The 18,645-nt window shown below is 45.4% G+C and overlaps 1 protein-coding gene across 1 annotated transcript in view; it reads left to right on the plus strand.

Moving 5' to 3' along the window:
- Window positions 1-18,645, plus strand: part of NOD1 (nucleotide binding oligomerization domain containing 1) — a 153,925-nt gene that overhangs the window by 40,649 nt on the left and 94,631 nt on the right. The window contains 1 exon segment of the mRNA XM_030206217.1: window positions 13,417-13,754. Coding sequence (XP_030062077.1) covers window positions 13,539-13,754 — 216 coding nt within the window. The 5' untranslated portion in view covers window positions 13,417-13,538.

Genomic DNA, 18,645 nt, shown 5'->3' on the forward strand with positions numbered 1-18,645 from the left:
TCAAACGTGATGACGTCGAGGGCGGAACAATGGCACTCAACCAATTGCATCGCTACGCCCTCAACGTCATCACGTTTGACGCAAGGGCGGGGCAGACATCGTTCTACACCACTACACAAACGTTGGAACTTTCGGAGGCTTCAAAAGAACGCTGGAGGTGCGTTTTAAATAGAGAGTAGAGAGATGAGGAAAACCGATAGGTGGCTGAAGGGGGGGCAGGGGAGAGAGCACCATCGTTGGGTGGATGCAGAGGAGGAAGATGGGGGGGCAGGGGCACAGCACAATCGCTGGGTGGCTGCAAGGGGGGCAGGGAAGAGAGCAGATTTGCTGGGTGGCTGCAAGGGGGGCAGGGGAGACAGCAGAATCGTTGGGGGGGGCCAGGGGACAGACCAGAATCGCTGGGTGGCTGAAGGGGGGCAAGGGAAACAACAGAATCGATGGGTGGCTGTAGGGGGGGCAGGGAAGAGAACAGATTCGCTGGGTTACTGGGGGGGGCAGGAGAGAGAGCAAAAATGTTGGGTGGCTGCAGGGGGAGACACCAGAATCGCACACACACTCTCTGCCTCACACACACAGACACACTCTCTCTCTGTCACACACACTCACACAGTGTATCTGTGTGCAACACACTCTCTCACACAGTCATTGTGTCTCACATACACACTCGCACACACTCTCTGCCTGTCACACATACACACATTTGCACAGTCACTCTCACACACACTCTCTCAAGCAAACACACTCCCAGGAAAACCTTGCCAGCGCCCATTTCATTTGGCTCAGAATGGCCTTATTACTAGTAAAAAATAATTACATTATACATTTTATAAATCAACAGTACTAGTAAATATTTATGTATAATTAATCAGACAAAATATTGATGGAACATCCAAGTTTTTTTTAAAGTTTCTGAAACATAGTATATAATGAAGCATTTTGAAGTTCCACAGGCAAGAGTTTCAAGATATGGACCAACATAAGAAATGCATGCTTCCCAGGAGATGAAAGTTTCATAACACTAAGGGGCCCTTTTACTAAACCGCGTAAGCTTCTACGCGCACCCAATGTGCACCAAAATGGAGTTACCACTCGGCTACAACGTGGCTCTTTCTGTAATTTCATTTTTTATAATTTTTATAATTTTTATTTTCGGACATGTGTATCAGATGCACACCAAGTGGCATTTGATGCACGTAGATTATTACCGCCTGGTTACCCGCGTGAGACTTTACTGCTAGGTCAATGGCTGGCGGTAAGGGTCTCAGATCCAAAGTGGACGCATATTTTTAGCAAAAATTTTAAAAAGGCATTTTTTGCAGGCGCACTGAAAAATGGATCTGCGTGTGCCCAAACTACGCATCTACACTACCACAGGCCATTTTCAGCGCACCTTAGTAAAAGGACCCCTAAGACTAGAAAGTTTCTGTGAGAACAAAGTTCCCTCTGAGAGTATATTTTCTGCACTTATTGCAAAGATAGCTGGTCGTGCTTGAGTAAAATGGTCAAGGGATGTAAACTATTTATAGACCAAACATCAGCAATTTAAAACTCATATGTACTGCAACAGACAGTCAATGCAAATGATGAAACACAGGAAGTAATATGAGTAGATCTCTTAGTCCCAGTTATCAGCAGGCATGCAGCCATGTTTTGCACCAGTTGCAAACATTGGAGGCTAAATTTACTCAATCCAACAACAGAATTGCAATAATCAAGCCTTCTGTGATGGTTCTATGTCAGTCCCCACCTAGGACATTTAATTACCACTGAACCATTCCTACCACACCAAGGAGGACAATTCCCACCCTTAATCAAAAAAATGCAAAAGCACACTATCTAATATAATAAAAGGCACCCTCAACATTCTGAGGACAACGTTCTGAAGTCATCAGACTCCCAGACGGTTCGTAGTTCGTGGTGGTGAAGCCACTGACCAAGACTCGCTGCCCGCCCGTCAGCGTCAAACATCATGACGTCGGGGGCGGGGAAAAATAAACGGAATCGCGAGGGCAGAAAAAAAAAACAAACAACTGATCGGACCCAAGCACGGTGGTTTCAGTATATTAGATTTACCTCCGTGGTGGCGGTTCCGGCAGCGCAGCGTCACGGAAGGAGGCGCGCTCCAGACGTCTGTAGCCTTCCTCGCTGTGTTTCCGCCTTCTTCTGACGTCATCATTGACGTCAGAATAGGCGGAACACAGCGAAGGGAAGGCTAGACGTCGGAAACGCCGCCCCACTTACCTGACGCTGCGCTGCCGAAAACCGCCACCACGGAGGGTAAATTAAAAAAAAAAAAAAAAAAGGATGTTGGAGGGATAGAAGAGGGTGGGCAGCAAAGTTGAACACTGGGAGCAGGAGGGTAGGAGAAAAACACAGCAGGGATGCGAAGGGGGGGGGGGAACCAAGAGAGCGGGCCAGGCTGGGACATGGGAGAGAGAGGAGCATGGATGCGAGGGGGGGTCATGGAAGGAAGAGAGGGGAATTGCAGGAAAAGGAAGAATGGAGGGGGCAGGGGACAGAGGAGCATGGATGCCCATGGATTGAGAGGCAGGCCTCAGGCAGAGAGGGGAATTGCTGGATACGGATGAATGGAGGGGCCAGGTGACAGAGGAGCATGGATTGGCAGGGCAGGACTCAGGAAAGAGGGGATTGATGGATAGGGGATGAATGGAGGGTACAGATGGGCATGGATGGATATGGATTGCAGGGCAGGCCTCAGGCAGAGAGGGGAAATGCTGTAAAGGGAAAAATGGAGGGGCCAGGGGACAGAGGAGCATGGATTGAAGGGCAGGACCTCAGGAAGAGGGGAATTGCTGGATAGGGATGAATGGAGGGACAGATGGGCATGGATGGGATATGGATTGCAGGGCAGGCCTCAGGCACAGAGGGGAAATGCTGGAAAGGGAAATGGAGGGGGCCAGGTGACAGAGGAGCATGGATTGGAAGGGCGGACTCAGGAAGAGGGGAATTGATGGATAGGGATGAATGGAGGGGACAGATGGGCATGATGGATATGGATTGCAGAGCAGGCCTCAGGCAGAGAGGGGAAATGCTGGAAAGGGAAAAATGGAGGGGCCAGTGACAGAGGAGCATGGATTGGAAGGGCAGGACTCAGGAAGAGGGGAATTGATGGATAGTGATGAATGGAGGGGACAGATGGGCATGGATGGATATGGATTGCAGGACAGGCCTCAGGCAGAGAGGGAAATGCTGGAAAGGGAAAAATGGAGGGGCCAGGTGACAGAGGAGCATGGATTGGAAGGGCAGGACTCAGGAAGAGGGGAATGATGGATAGGGATGAATGGAGGGGACAGATGGGCATGGATGGATATGGATTGCAGGGCAGGCCTCAGGCAGAGAGGGGAAATGCTGGAAAGGGAAAAATGGAGGGGCCAGGTGACAGAGGAGCATGGATGGGCATGGATTGGAAGGGCAGGACTCAGGGAGAGGGGAATTGCTGGATAGGGATGAATGGAGAGGACAGATGGGCATGGATGGATATGGATTGCAGGACAGGCCTCAGGCAGAGAGGGGAAATGCTGGATAGGGGATGAATGGAGGGGCAGGTGACAGAGAAACATGGATGGCCATGGATTGGGAGGGCAGGGCTCAGGGAGAGAGGGGAATTGCTGGAAAAGGATGAATGGAGGGGGCAGGGGACAGGTGCCATGGATTGGGAGGGCACGGCTCACACTCTCTCTCTCATATACAATGTCTTTCTGACTCTCACTCTCACACACTCTGTCTCACACTGTATCACAATCACTCTCTATGTGCCACACAGTCACTCTCACAGAGAATCTGTGTCTCACACAACTCTCTCTCTCGCTCACAACACACACACTCTCTCACACTGTGTCTCACAATACACACTTGCACACACTCTCATTCTCACACATACGCTCTCTCACAAACACCCTCACACCCAGACTCACTCTCTCTTCATACACACACACTCACACTTTCACTCTGTCTCTCACACAGTCACTCTCACATACACTCTCCCAAACATACACACTCCGAGGAAAACCTTGCTAGCACCCGTTTCATTTGTGTCAGAAACGGGCCTTTTTTACTAGTTCCCACAATAAAAAAAAAAAATCCAGAATCAACTATTCAAAACAACTGTAAACAAGTTACAAATAGTCTTCAAACGACAATTTCTGCTTCCCATTGTCACTCAATACCCATTCTATGCTAGTCACAGACCACCAGCAATAACCAACACAACAGCACCAAATCCTTGAAAAAAAACCCCCACATTACTACTATTTATCAATAAAAATAACTGTATTGTATAAAATACACAAGCCTGGCAGCTTTTGCCTTGGCTGGGAGTTTCTGTATAGCTAAGCCTCTAGTGCGACACTGAAATGTAGTATGGTTGGTCCTGGTAAAAATGAGGTATTTCTGCTTCTAAAATTTGAATGCAAGGTCTTGGACCCCAGGCTCAAACCATGGTTATAAGTTTGGAAACTTTTCATTTTTTGTCCACTCTTGCTCGATTCCACTTTTTTAATACTATTTCCTTTCAAATTAACATGCAAATACATCTTTCCACTCCTGCTCGATTCCACACTTTTTTTACACTAACCTTCCAGCTTCTAGACGACCCTCCCTGTCAGCATCTGAAAGAGCAAAGCCACAACGCGATGCACCACCAGGACTTAAGGAGTTCACACGGAAAAAAACAAGACCTGATACAAGAAAGAAAAGAAAAAAAACTACATTAAAAAAAGGCTGTGGCGGGTAGGCCATGACTGGGGGGGGGGGGGGGCAGTCCTTGTGGGAATTGGTCAGTGGTTATTGTCCTAGTGTGAACTGTCCCAGGGGAATTGGTGGGTGGGAACTGTCCGGGTGCTTCTTGCCAGATACCCTGTGACACATGCATATATTAATTTTCTTCAGATTATTTTGGTCAATATAGGCTTCAATTGTCCGGAACATGCGAAGCTGAAGCAACATTTTAAAATATGACCAATCTGCAGATTGAATTTCAAAGCATTGTCACATCGAAAACCCATGTTATATCTCGCAATAGGGGGTTTTGTGATGGTGGTTGTTGAAATTTTAGTCCATCTTCCAAATGATGTTCAAGGCCGCCTACAGCATTATTAGAATTTGGACAATGACCATTTTAATAGCCCTCATCTGAACCATATTCAAACATAGTTCCTCAAGGTTAGCATGAGTGATCTGTACAAGTACAATATTAACTCCTTTTTCCTGCTCATGATACTTTTCTTTTGTGGTTGAGAGCATACAGTTGGCGTTCCCAATTGCTTTATTATATTGACTGGCAATCTTAAAGTTATCTGCATGATTATGCGTACATTTTCTTCTTGTTGACAGTGTCTAATTCTTGTTCTTCCAGCTGATATATGGATAATAATCTGTGCATCTGTTATTGAGATGGACATGGGGGAGGCCACTGCTTGCCCTGGATTGGTGGCATGGAGTGTTGCTGCTGTTTGGGTTTCTGTCTGGGTACTTGTCCACTTGGATTGGCTACTGTTGGAGGCAGGATACTGGCTGGATGGACCATGGTCTGACCCAGTATGGCTATTCTTATGTTTCTTATACATCCTACATGTGTGATTTATTTGTACATTTTAGCATTGAAAATAATTCTCCAAACTCTTTACTATGTTTTATTTTTTTTTCAAGCCCCTTTCACCCTTTCTGATATATCTGCTATGTTGCCCATTTTTCAAGCCTTTCAAGATTTTCTCTTCAAGTTCCTTGCTAATGTTGCAAGTAGAATTATTGAAAAGAACCAGTCCTAGTACCAAGCTCTGGATTTTCCACTGGCCTAAAGCAAAAGTCTAGCCAGAATTTGAGGTAGAGCTTGCTACGACAAAGATGGTCTTCCCCAACGAAACTGCATTTAGGCGGGATAGAGAGGGGTGGAAAGGAAGGAATGTTTTGATACCTTTGCACATAAAATGCTAGAAATCACCCCATTATTGGTTTTAGTTCTCTGCATGTTGTGATATCTCCTATGAGACAAACCTAATGGTCCATAGATGATGATGCAGATGGGCCTTTGAGATCACATGTCTCTTCTTCTTGACTGGCTGATATTCACAGGGCTCTGAGAACATAAGAATTGCCGTATTAGGTCATGCCAAAGGTTTATCAAGTCTGGTATGTTTCCAGCAGTGGCCCAGAGTCCCAACATGTAAGTAGATTCCCAACAAGTAAGTAGATTCCATGCTATTTAGTAATTCTAATTTAATCACCCATACTAGGAATAAATAACAGGTTTTTTTTTTTAAATCTGGCTATGTACCTATGTATCATGCGGGCCATATCAAATAAAATCCTAGAAGGGTCATTTTCTTTATCATTTAAGTTTCACCAGTAACAGTTCTGTTCAATTTCTACATCCCTTGCATTTCCTCTTATTCCTAGTTCAGTGGGTTATGAGTACTAGATTTTACTTCTTCCTAGAGAATAGCAAGTTCCTTGTGCCAAGGTCAAGGTCTTAGCTGTTGTTGCTGCATTTGCAGAAAAAAATGTACGGCACCTATGCAGTATATTTCAAAATTAGGATACAGTCACTGATGGCATTTAAAGCAGCAAAAATGACATGTTTCTTCAAATATGAACTCTCTGGTTTTTCTTGGCACTGTTAGTTCCAGTTTTGTGTTTATTGTATATCTCCTTTATGTGTCTTAATATTCTATTTATTCTCACACTGTTTTATGTAATAAAAATGTTCATGTTTTATAATGATCTCCCCCCCCCCCCCCCCCCCCACCAACCCCATCACCACCAGAGTATACTTTTAAATGTTCAGACTTTATGGTGATGATTCTGATTACCCTTGCTTTTTCTTGCCCCTGCCCCTGCAAGCTCTGTCCCCGTCCCCACAAACTCAGTCTGCCCCATCCATACAAGCCTTGAACAGTTATTATTTTATATTTAAATCATTTTAATAAAGTTATAAAAGGAACAGTATCTGTACAACTGTCATTTTATAAATCACAAACAATAATACAGAACAAAGGATCAACAACCCCCCCCCCCAATCTCCCCTCCACCCTCCCCCTTCACAAACATCCCCTCCTCTATCAGGGAAAACTGAACAAGCCAAATTACTACAGAATGCTACATAGAAATTCATACTAACAGAATACCAGGGTCACACACACACAACACAAATGCCGAATATAGAATAACTGACCCAAAATGAGAAACATAAATTAAACCAAAATCCCAATAAGTCATACCTTGCATGTAGTACAACACCAAAGAAATAGAAAGAGATGCATTTCCTTCTATAGTGTGCAAAATATAAAGATCACACATGCCAGAGATGGTGTTAGGGGAGTGCTACTAGGGCAATTGCCCCCTGGCCTGCTGCCTGCTGGAAACTGAAGAAGGCACAGCCTGGTAGTGGGCTTTGGGTCCTCCCCCAAATTTCTGCCCTGGGCCCCAGCCATGTCCAACACCATCTCTGGCAGGATACACATTTCAAATCTGATATATTCTAATCACAAAATAGAAAATAAAATTACTTTTTCTACCTTTTTGTTGTCTGGTACTTTTATTTTTCAAATTATTTTGGTGTCAGGGTCTCTTGTCCATTTGACATTTCTTCTCTCTCTATACTCACCAACAATCTACCATCTCTGTGTCCCTATCTTTCAGTATCTCCCTTCCCTGTTCAGCATCATCCCTGTGTCTGTATCCCTGCATCCATCATCGCTTCTCTATGCCCTTATCCTCTCCCCCTGTGTCCAGCATCACTCCTCTGTGTTCCTATGCTCCCCCCCCCCAATCCAGCATCTCCCTTCTGTTCTTATTCTTCCCCATGTCTGGCATTGCCTCTCTGTGTCCTTATACCATCTCCATGCGGCATCTCCCCTTTGTGTTCCTGTCCCTATGCTCCTGTCCATGCCCATCATCTCTCCTCTGTTTCTGTATACCTCCCTGTGTCCAGCTTCTCACCTCTCTCTCTCCTCTCTGACCCTACCCCATCCAGCTTCTCTCCCTCTCTCTTCTCTCCACCTAGCATCTGGATCATCTGTCCTCTTTTTCTTCCTTCCACTGTGTGTTCAGTATTTGACTCCCTCTTCCTTCATCTCCTTGGTTCGACATCTCTTTCCTGTCCCTTCCCCCTCTGCAGCCCCCCCTTGCAGGTGTAGCACCTCTATGCCTTCCCTCCAGAGCACCCCCCTCCACAGAGGTGCCTCTACCTTCTACCATATTGAGCAGCAATTCCTACAGGCTTGCTCTGGGGCCTTCCCTCTGCCAGGTCCTGCCTTCTGATATAACTTCCTGTTTCTCGTTGGTTGAGGATCCACTTCTGCTACCCAGGGGTAAGGGTCTGTTCCAGTGAGGGCCAATAAAGATTGAGTATCTGGACCCCTTTTGGCTTTTGGTATGGCCATTAGAGAAGTGTGGGGGGGGGGGGGGAGGTTTCCTCCCACAGCGCTTTCTACCCTGCTTCACTTCAGGAAGTCCTGTATATCCCTGGGTTATGTCAAGGTCAGGCATGTGCTTGAATCCTGATGTGGGGTACGGTCCATGTCTCCCTAGAGGACTCAGTTTCCTGATGTTCTGAGTTTTCTGCAGCAGGACCTGGAACAGGGGCTGGCCTTGAGCTCCTTGAGGGTCCATGTGGCTAAGTTGTCCAGCTTCTGGGTGAAAGGGAGGAACATCTCCCTGGCATTGCTTAGAGAGGTAGTTCGGTTCCTGAAGGGAGAGGCGCATTTGCGCCTCCTCTTTGTACTTCCTTTTTTCTTGGGACTTCAGTCTGTCCGAGGCTTTGTTTTAGCCCCTGTGCTTGGCTTCCAGCAAGGATCTAACCCTCAATATGGTGTTTTTGGTGGCCATCACCTCTGCTAGGAGGGTGATTCTGAGTCCTTGCATATGGTACCATACTTTCTTATGAAGGTGGTGTGCTTGTTCCATGTGAATCAGGTTTGTTTGTCCTCTATGTGGCACAGAGATCATCACTGGAGAGTTGGAGGTTTCATAAACTGGATGGCTAGAGGATGCTGCTCAGGTACCTCCAGGAGACGAATGAGTTTCATCTCTCAAACCACCTCTGTACTTTTCCTTGGCCCTCAGAAGAGCCAGGTGGGCTTGAAGGCCTCCATTGTGAGGTGGATTAAGGTGGCTATTGAGTCCACTTACATCGGCAAGAATCATCCAGTGCCTGAGGGGCTCAAAGCCCACTGTAATAGGGCTCAAGCTGCTTCCTGGGCTGAGACCTGGGTGGTATCCTCTAAGGAAATCTGCAGGGCGGCAACGTGGTTGTCGCTTCATTTGTTTGCTAAGCATTACAGATTGGATGTGCTAGCCAGAGCCTGCTTGGACTTTGACAGAGATGTTATTCAGGGGACCTTGTTTTCCCCTTCCCAATAGATCTGCTTTGGTTCATCCCATTGGCTCAGAACTGTGGAGCTGATTCTATGAGAGGAGAAATTATGTCTTACCTGATAATTTACGTTTCTTTAGTCAACAAGCTTGTTCTGAAATCTCGCCTTTGGAGGACCTCGGCCCATGAAAAGATGCATTACAGAATGATTAGTTCATATTTTACTCATAGAATTTCCTGAAGATGTAGGTCTTTAGGTCTTCTCTGAACTGCAGATAGTTTGTGATGTTGTTTCTTATGACTATGAGAATTGAGCTCCATTATTTTGAGCCCAGGTAGCTAAATCCCGCCATGTAGGTGGACTTATATAGTACGTTTTGCATTTCGGCAGGTGAAGTAGTAGGTAACCTCTGGTTCCTGGCTTTGCATTTCTTGGTGATAGTTTGATCATGTCTAGCAAGTAGTCCGGTGACATGCCAAATAGTATTTTGAAGATGATTGTGCTGGTTTTGAAAAATAGTATGGCCTAGATTGGGAGCCACTGTAGCATTATGAGTAGTGGGGTTGCTCTATCATATTTCGACTTTTTGAATATCAGTCTTGCTTCTTTGCAGCCTACATATGCTGCATAACAGTAATCTAGTTGGGACAATATCAGCGTTTGTCCTATAAGACAGAATGACTGTCTAGGGAAATAGTCTCCAATTCTTCTCAGTTTTCTTAAAGCATAGGGTTTTGAAACTTTTTGACGTGATTACAGCAACTTGGTCTTCAAGGGTCAGATGCTTGTCGAGAATAATTCCTAGTATTTTTATTTGTGTTTGAATTGTGGGTTCCTGTGATATGGCTATATCCTGGTATATACAGGGTAGTAAGTGCCAATCTGTGGTGTTTTGCTCACTTGATTATCATTCCTGCTATAGTGGTTGATGGTGTAACATGATATGAGCTTAATTGTCAGGATTATTGAAATATATGTAGCATGATGTTGTGTTGGATCAGATACAAATATATACCAAGTATAAAAACACAGCTCATTGAGATCAGCTAGCCTGGATTTCAACTCCCCCTCCTTTTTCTCTGGGAACCTTCTGACAGCTAAAGCTTGGCTAGGTAGTTAACACCTCTAGGACGCTTAACAAAAGAACTAATCAAATACAAACTCTGACAAGTAAGAGGCTGCTTCAAAGGTTTAACTTTCTTCCTCTGATCAAAAGCCTGGCTGGTCAACAGAACAAAGGATCAAAGGTAACCAGTAGATACAAGGAGACAGAAAACCTGTGAAGGTGGGAATCCACACACCTATTGACAAAAGGAAAGTATAATGTGTATCTGGTACAGAGATTGAGACAGGAAGCCTTGTGCTTCAAAAGACCATTGTCAGCAAAATCCAGACAGGAAGTCTTGTGATGTCATAAGACATGAGACCAAGATACCACAATGCTTTGCAACTACTCAGGGTCGCGTGCAAACCAGGAAGCAAATGCACACAGGACATGCACTCATATTTTCCTGCAAACAGACTGTATAAAAAGCCTGGAAAAGCCCAGCTCTCGAGCTTCTTGGGAATCTGCTCTTGGAAATCTGCTGCTCTGGGGACCTGCAGCCCACCTGCCTGCTGTGAGGACCTGCCTCTGTCTCATGGTTCTTCACTGGACCACAGCATGCTCTACAACAAAGACTGTTCTGTAAGTTATAACTTCTGATTTAAAAACCTGCTACCTACTTTAAGCACAGATTCTCTGTAAGATCTCTTAAAAGAACTATATCTCGCTTGTAACCTTATTTATACGATTGCATTAATCATATTGTAACTTAATAAATCCTTTTGAAGCTAAATATATATATTCTGTTCTTTACACATGCTCTTATACCTGGTAATGCAGATTAATGTAATCCAATAAATATACTTAATTCCTTTTATTAATTGCAATTGTGAATCTTGTTGCTTTAATTGGCAACTGGTGGAGAATTAAAACTTATAAATATAGCGAACTGCTCTAGCTATCCCCAAGTATAAATCATTTCTTGTTACAATGGGGCATGCGTGTATTACAAAGGGACCTTCTGCTGCTTGGGCAGATGCATACTCAATTGTTCCAGAGGGCACCTCTACTTATGCTGGTGATATCACTAGCAAAATTGTTTTCTCTACCTCCACCTGCTAGTAGGAAGGGATAACACCCATTGGTTCAGAACATTGTCACTGACTAAAGAAAAGAAATATTATCAGGTAAGATATAATTTCTCCTTTTAGGATGTTCCTACCATTGGTGTTTATAGGTACCCTTTTGGCCATATTCTCTCCAACAGAGACCATCCCCATTATCAAAGGTAATCAAATGCTTCTCCATATGTAGAGTCCAGTATAGGCGAAGTACCAACGTGTACTGTAGCTGTTTGTAGTTGGTAACCCTTAAGCAATGATGGATATTTATTTTTATTTATTTATTTAGATTTTGCTCACACCTTTTTCAGTAGTAGCTCAAGGTGAGTTACATTCAGGTACATTGGATATTTCTCTGTCCAAGGAAGGGCTCACAATCTAAGTTTGTACCTGAGGCAATGGAGGGTTAAGTGACTTGCCCAAGATCACAAGGAGCAGCAGCAGGATTTGAACCAGCCACCTCTGGAGTACAAGACCGGTGTTCTAACCACTAGGTCACATTTGTATCCCACATTTTCCTGCATATTAGTAGGCTCAATGTGGCTTACAAAGTCCGGAGAGGTGAATATAGAGTCCAGTGGACCAACATACCCATTTCCAGAAGGAATCCTACTACTACTACTTGACATTTCTAAAGCGCTACTAGGGTTACGCAGCGCTGTACAATTTAACATAGAAGGACAGTCCCTGCTCAAAGGAGCTTACAATCTAAAGGACAAATGTACAGTCAGTCAAATAGGGGCAGTCTAGATTTCCTGAAAGGTATAAAGGTTATAATCCTCCAGATTATAACATAGCCATTGCCCCCATGCCTTCTGGTATGGGAGAGGACTTGTCCTTTCCAAACGTAGATAGTTTGAGAGGAGCACAGCTGGGGGAGGTGGGGAAATGAAAATACTCCAGGGGTTCAAGTGAGGTGCTTGAAAGGTTACTGAGACAGACAGAACACAGAGCAGGGCAATAAACGGTAGTCAAAGACACACCTGCCTGGACACAGAAGATAATGAGGGCAAAGACTTCCTATCAGATCTCCTCCGGTCATACCAACATATGCAGTTCCACATGACAAGTGAAGCCAGCATTTTTGTATGTAATTCATAGCAGCTGTAATTGCCAGTGTTTAAATGTGCCATCCTCCATGTCAATGTGCTTTGCAAAATACTTTCTATATGTGTAAACCTCGGAACAGGCCATATCACTTCTTGGCCGTGCATCTTTTAAACTCTTCGAAATATGAATATAACCGGTATATTTACACATGGAAATATTGGCATTTAAATGTGTAATTCACAAATAACATTACCTAGGCGCCCTGTTATGAAAAGATGAAATTGTCTCCTTCATGTATTGGTGGTGTATTTCTCCATAAAATTTAGATGAGGGTTCAGCAGAGTAAGTGCCCTTATTAAATTACTTATAGTAAGAATGGCTAAGTAAACTCATTAAAAAAATGCTGTAGGTAAATCTCAAGGCAATAATACTATAATCTGCTAGTTTCACTTGCTCTGTCTGTGCTGCATTAATTTTCTCCAACTCTTCTGTCAGCTTTGACCCCAGAGAAATGTTTGCTAAATGCAATCTAGACTAAATCTCTTAAAAGTTAATGTAAAACTCTAAATCAACAGTTTGGGGCATAGCCAACCAACTAGACACAAATGTGTGCAGAAGGAGAATGTGCATAATCTTACGTAAACATTTCTGTATATGAGACAATAACCTCTTCCAGGAGGAATATTTATGATAGCTTTATATGCAATGATAGGAAGTGGTTCAGTCTCCCAGTTTCCTATGCTAGCAGTGTTAGGATGGAAGTGGACGTTGTATGATTTCTCAAACTCTGTTTGCAGACCTGCCCATTTTAATGTTTTCGTGCATTGACCTTGTTTTCTTACTGACTTTAAACTCTGTCTTTTTACAGTTGCTGGGACGAACAAGTCACTATGGTATTTAAGCAAAGGTTAAGTCCTAATTGGTAAACCTACTAAGAATATAGATGGCCAAGAATGAACTCGAAGAGAGGAGAAATTTACTACTTTGATCATGGAAGACTGGTGTCCTGGTAGTACAGAAAGCACCCAGACAGTATCCATAAAACCAGAATGTGGATCCTTTATTACACTGCTCAGAAGGAATCGTGAAATTTTAGTCAGCAAAGTCCAGAATACCCAGTGTTTAATTGACAATTTGGCTCAGAATGGCTATTTCTCCCGTGAGGATGTAGACATTGCTTCCCAGTTTCATACTCAAGCAGATAAGGTATGATATTTTGACTTTTAACTTAGCCATTAGTGTACAGCTTACTTCCTTTCTTGATTCTACACAACACCTGTACATTTTTGCTTCCCTTACAGCTTCTGTTTTTGGCTTCAACCTCCAGTATTTCTCTTTTTATTGCCCCCCCCCCCCCCAATACCACCTACCGGGCATGTAACCTTTTGCTGCTAAATGTGCAGATTGCAACACACAATTAGTCCTTCCATTGCTGCACTTTCACAAGCCACTGGAGTTTGCAGGGAGTGCAGTGTTAGAGTCCCCAGTAGCTCTGTTAACTGTAGTAGCTCTCTTTGTTGGTTAAGTTGGAAAATGAACCAAGCCTCTTGCTTGACAGTATTTCTTTAGCACTGACTATTAGACCATTCAGCATGAATCATAGCTTTTGTTATTCATGTAGAAATTATTGGATCAACAAACAAGTTGCATGTGATACCTTTTAATTGAACCAATTCAAGGATTATCAACCTGGTTTTCAGGATACCTACAATGAATATGTATGAAGTTGCATGTACTTTCTCCATTCTATGCAGATCAATCTCGGGCAATATTCATTGTGAGTATCCTGAAAACCTGATTGGCTACCTGTGTCCTGAAGTCTGGTTTGAGAAGCCCTGGACTAAAGTAATATATTTGTGGTGAGGTTTTGAGAGTTAAACCTCTTTTCATGAAGTCAGAGAAGAAACAGTGCATGTATGCTGGATTTAAATAGAGCAGAGCAGTGCTGAAGGAAGACTCTTCTGCTGGCGGGGCCTTGAGATCTCCACCAGCCAAGGTATTACAGTTGCGGCGGGCTGCGGTGGGTGGGCGGAAACGACAATCCTTGGGGAGGCGGCAACAATGACAATCCTGGGAGGGGGGCCGGGCCCGACTCAGTCTCTCGCCAGCCCTGCTTGTCTGGCAGGGCTGTGTAGCATGAAGACTGATTCTTAACTGTTTCCTGACTCTGGCCCATCAGGCTCTTCAGAATCACTGACAGTGCAGTCAGGTTCCCATGCAGAGCACAGACATTGCTATAGGGTTGCAAGTGCCACCTCAATAAAATAGTTGCATCCCCAGTTTATCAGGCGCACAGATCGGGAGGAAAGTAGCAGGACAAGGTGCCTCATTCCCTGTCTTTCATCTTTCAAACTTCCCTTACCTCAAGGTCTGGCAATTCTTTTTATTTCCTTCCTCCTCTCCCTTGACGCTCTTTCAACCTTCTCATTCAGCAACGATCAATGCAGGCCAGTTGGTCCTGGAAGCTTTCTTTCTGCAGCTCCTACCTCCTCTGACACAACTTCCTGTCTCTGTGTAGGCGGGAAATGCAGAAAGAAAGCTTTGGGGCCAGCCTGCCTTGATTGCTGACACCATTGGTGCTGAATAAGAAGGTTGGAGGACCATCGGGGGAGGACGAAGAGAATAAGCCAGACCTTGGGGAGGGGGGGCGCAGTGGAAGATGCTGGTTTTTGGCGGAGGGGGGTGGGTGGAAGATACCTGATCTCTAGGAGGGGGCGTGGAGGAAGGAGAGAGGAGAACAAGATGCTATAGAGCACAGTGGTAGGAGGACAAGGAAACAAAGATGTCTGACCACGGGCAGGGCCGGTCTTAGTCAGAGGCGACCGAGGCGGCCGCATAGGGCCCCGCGCCTAAGGGGGCCCCGCGTGGTGCGCCTCAAGTCTGCCTCGCCTCTACGACCACCGCCACTACTTGCCTGCCCTCCATGCCCAGCGATGCGACTCTGCAGTCCTCGTTCCCCTGCTCCACCTCCCTCCAGCCGTCTGAGCCCCTCCCCGACCCGCCAAACGACCCTCTTCTACCACCCGACCTGCCGGCACCTCACCTGACCCAGCATTTTAAAACAATCTACAAGCGGCGGTGCCTCGCGTCTGTAAAAGAAGAAAAATCGCTTCGTCCATTGGCTGGCCTTCCCTCATGTCCCACCCTCTGATGTAACTTCCGCAAGGGCGGGACATGAGGGAAGGCCGGCCAATGGACGAAGCGATTTTTCTTCTTTTACAGACGCGAGGCACTGCCGCTTGTAGATTTTTTAAAAATGCTGGGTCAGGTGAGGTGCCGGCAGGTCGGGTGGTAGAAGAGGGTCGTTTGGCGGGTCGGGGAGGGGGGGGCTCAGGTGGCTGGAGGGAGGGGGAGCAGGGGAACGAGAGTCACGTCGCTGGACATGGGGGGGAGGGCAGGGGGCACAGGAGGGTCGCTGGACATGGGTGAATGGCAGGGGAGGGGGTTTCTGGACATAGGTTGAGGGCAGGGGGCACAGGAGGGTCGCTGGACATGGGTGGATGGCAGGGGAGGGGGCTTCTGGACATAGGTGGATGGCAGGGGGCACAGGAGGGTCGCTGGACATGGGTGGATGGCAGGGGAGGGGGTTTCTGGACATAGGTTGAGGGCAGGGGGCACAGGAGGGTCGCTGGACATGGGTGGATGGCAGGGGAGGGGGTTTCTGGACATAGGTTGAGGGCAGGGGGCACAGGAGGGTCGCTGGACATGGGTGGATGGCAGGGGAGGGGGTTTCTGGACATAGGTTGAGGGCAGGGGCACAGGAGGGCCGCTGCACATGGGTGGATGGCATGGGAGGGGGGTTTCTGGACATAGGTGGATGGTAGGGGAGGGCAGAGGGGACAGGGGGGTTGCTGGACATAGATGGATGGCAGGGGGGACAGGAGGGTCGCTGGACATGGGTGGATGGAGGAGAGAGAAGAAATGCTGGACATGGATGGAGGCGAGGGAAGAGCGAGGAAGGAGATTAGGTGAGGGAAAAGGAAGAGAGGAGAAAAAGTGCACATGGATATAGAAAATAGGCAGAAGCTGGATCCACTGGACAGTCAAGTCTGCGGAGGACCCAGCTTTTACTTACGGATGTAGGGCAAGAAATGAAGAAGAAAGGCGGAAAGTAAAGAAATAAATGGAAAGGAAGCCCTGGAAATGGAGTTAAGAGGACAGATAGCAGCACAATCGGTACTGAGCCAGCATGATCAGAAAAGCAAAGTCACCAGACAACAAAGGTAGAACAAACTATTTTATTCAGGATTTATTAATTGGAATATGTCAGTTTTTGGAAATGTGCATCTGTGATGTTTTTCATGTACGTTTCAATTTTTGTAGTATTGCTGCATGCTGAGTCTGACTTCTTGAGGTAACTTTCCAGTTCAGTATTTTGCCTTCATGTGTTTTTCAGGTGTGAACAAGGAAGGTACAGTATTCTACTAGCGTATATTTTTAATCCCTTTTTGTTTGTTTTTTTTCACTAGGTTGTGCACTGGTGTTTTAGAGCCAGGTGTAATTACAGTTGCCCTTCCATGCCACGCATAAGGTTGTAGCTCGTTCTGTCCTTGGAATTAGTGCTGTTTATGGTTTGTTAAGGTTATGAGTGTGTTTTTGCACAAGTTTGTGTATAGTGTTTTGCAGTGGAGAGATTGTGTGTTGGCCTTACTAAGGTGGCACCAAACATCAGAAAGGGTGTAGAGCCTAAATCATGACACACTATCTCTAAAAGGGTGTTTTGTGGCTCTACATGAGAATTGTGATATTATGATCCCTTGCTAGCTTCATATTGTTGACGGTCTGCATTTTCCGTATGGCTGGTATATTGGTGTATAAGGTATTAATTGTGACAATTTGTTTTTACTTATTTTTTTTCTGTGTGTTGTCAGACAATTATGGATGACAGACAGAGTCGGAGTCTTCTTGAGTCAGAGAGCTGTGGTATATATTTTAAAACAATTTTAATACCTTGGTGGTCTATATGTTTTTATATTGTACATTATATTTCACACGTCACTTTATTTTATTGTATATCTTTTCATTTCATTTTTATTTTATTGCATATATGGGTTACAGAGTAATAGGGGAATTTGAAAGTACTGAATCTTTTCTTAATATTTTTCCTTTATTCTCCTTTGTTATGAGAATTGGAACTACTAATTGTAGTGGATTTGAACTGAATAATTTCTGGGGAGGGGAGGTTTCATGATAGCATTGTGCTTATTATTTCAATCAGTTTTTTTGTACAAGTTTAGCTTCATTTGTCTTTATTTGAAATTTCATAAATAAATGTTCTAAAGATGGAATAATCTTATCAATGGGGTGGAGCTAGGGTAGGGGCGGGACTATGGTGGGGCGGGGCTAGGATGGGGCCCCACCAAATTGGTCTGCATAGGGCCCCGCACTTGCTAAGACCGGCCCTGACCACGGGGCAGGCAGGGAGGGAGAGAGATGCTAGGAGGGGAATTAGCCTGGAGAGAAGAGAGATTGGATAAGGCAGTGGGGAAAAGAGTGGGAGAAACTGGAGTCATAGAGGGAAAGGGAAAGAGAGAGAGAGAGAGATGCTGGGACGGAGAGAAGGCAGGTGAGCAGGGGGAAGAGTGTGAAAGACATTGGACATGAAGATGGAAAGAGAAAAAAAGGAGAGAGATGCCTACCGTGAGATGAGGGGAAAAAGCTGGAGAGGGGGAGAGATGGGGACACAGTGGGCAGGTGCTAGATGGACAGGACACAGGGAATGGTGGTGGACATGGAGAGAAGAAACATCAAATGGACCGGAGACCCTGGAAAGAGCAGAAGATGGGACTCAGGGATGGGGGAAAAGAGCAGAAGATGGAGGGCACTAGAGGAGAGGGCTAGGGAAACAGCTGTAGCTGACTAGGAATTGGGGAGTGTTTGGGGGGGGGGCTATGAATGGGAGAGATGGAGAGACTTTTGAGGGGATAGTGAGGATTTGGCAATTAGTAGGCAAGAGTGGGGATGTGTTGATGGGTTAAGAGAATGAGTGAGGGGAAATGTACATCTTTTCTATTTTTGTATATTGCAGAGTACAGGAGAAAATACCTTTCTGTTTCTCTTTTACCAGCATTGCCCTGCTTATAGACTCTGGCTTTCT

Source organism: Microcaecilia unicolor, chromosome 1 (genome assembly GCF_901765095.1).
Source record: "Microcaecilia unicolor chromosome 1, aMicUni1.1, whole genome shotgun sequence".
NCBI classification, from domain to species: domain Eukaryota; kingdom Metazoa; phylum Chordata; class Amphibia; order Gymnophiona; family Siphonopidae; genus Microcaecilia; species Microcaecilia unicolor.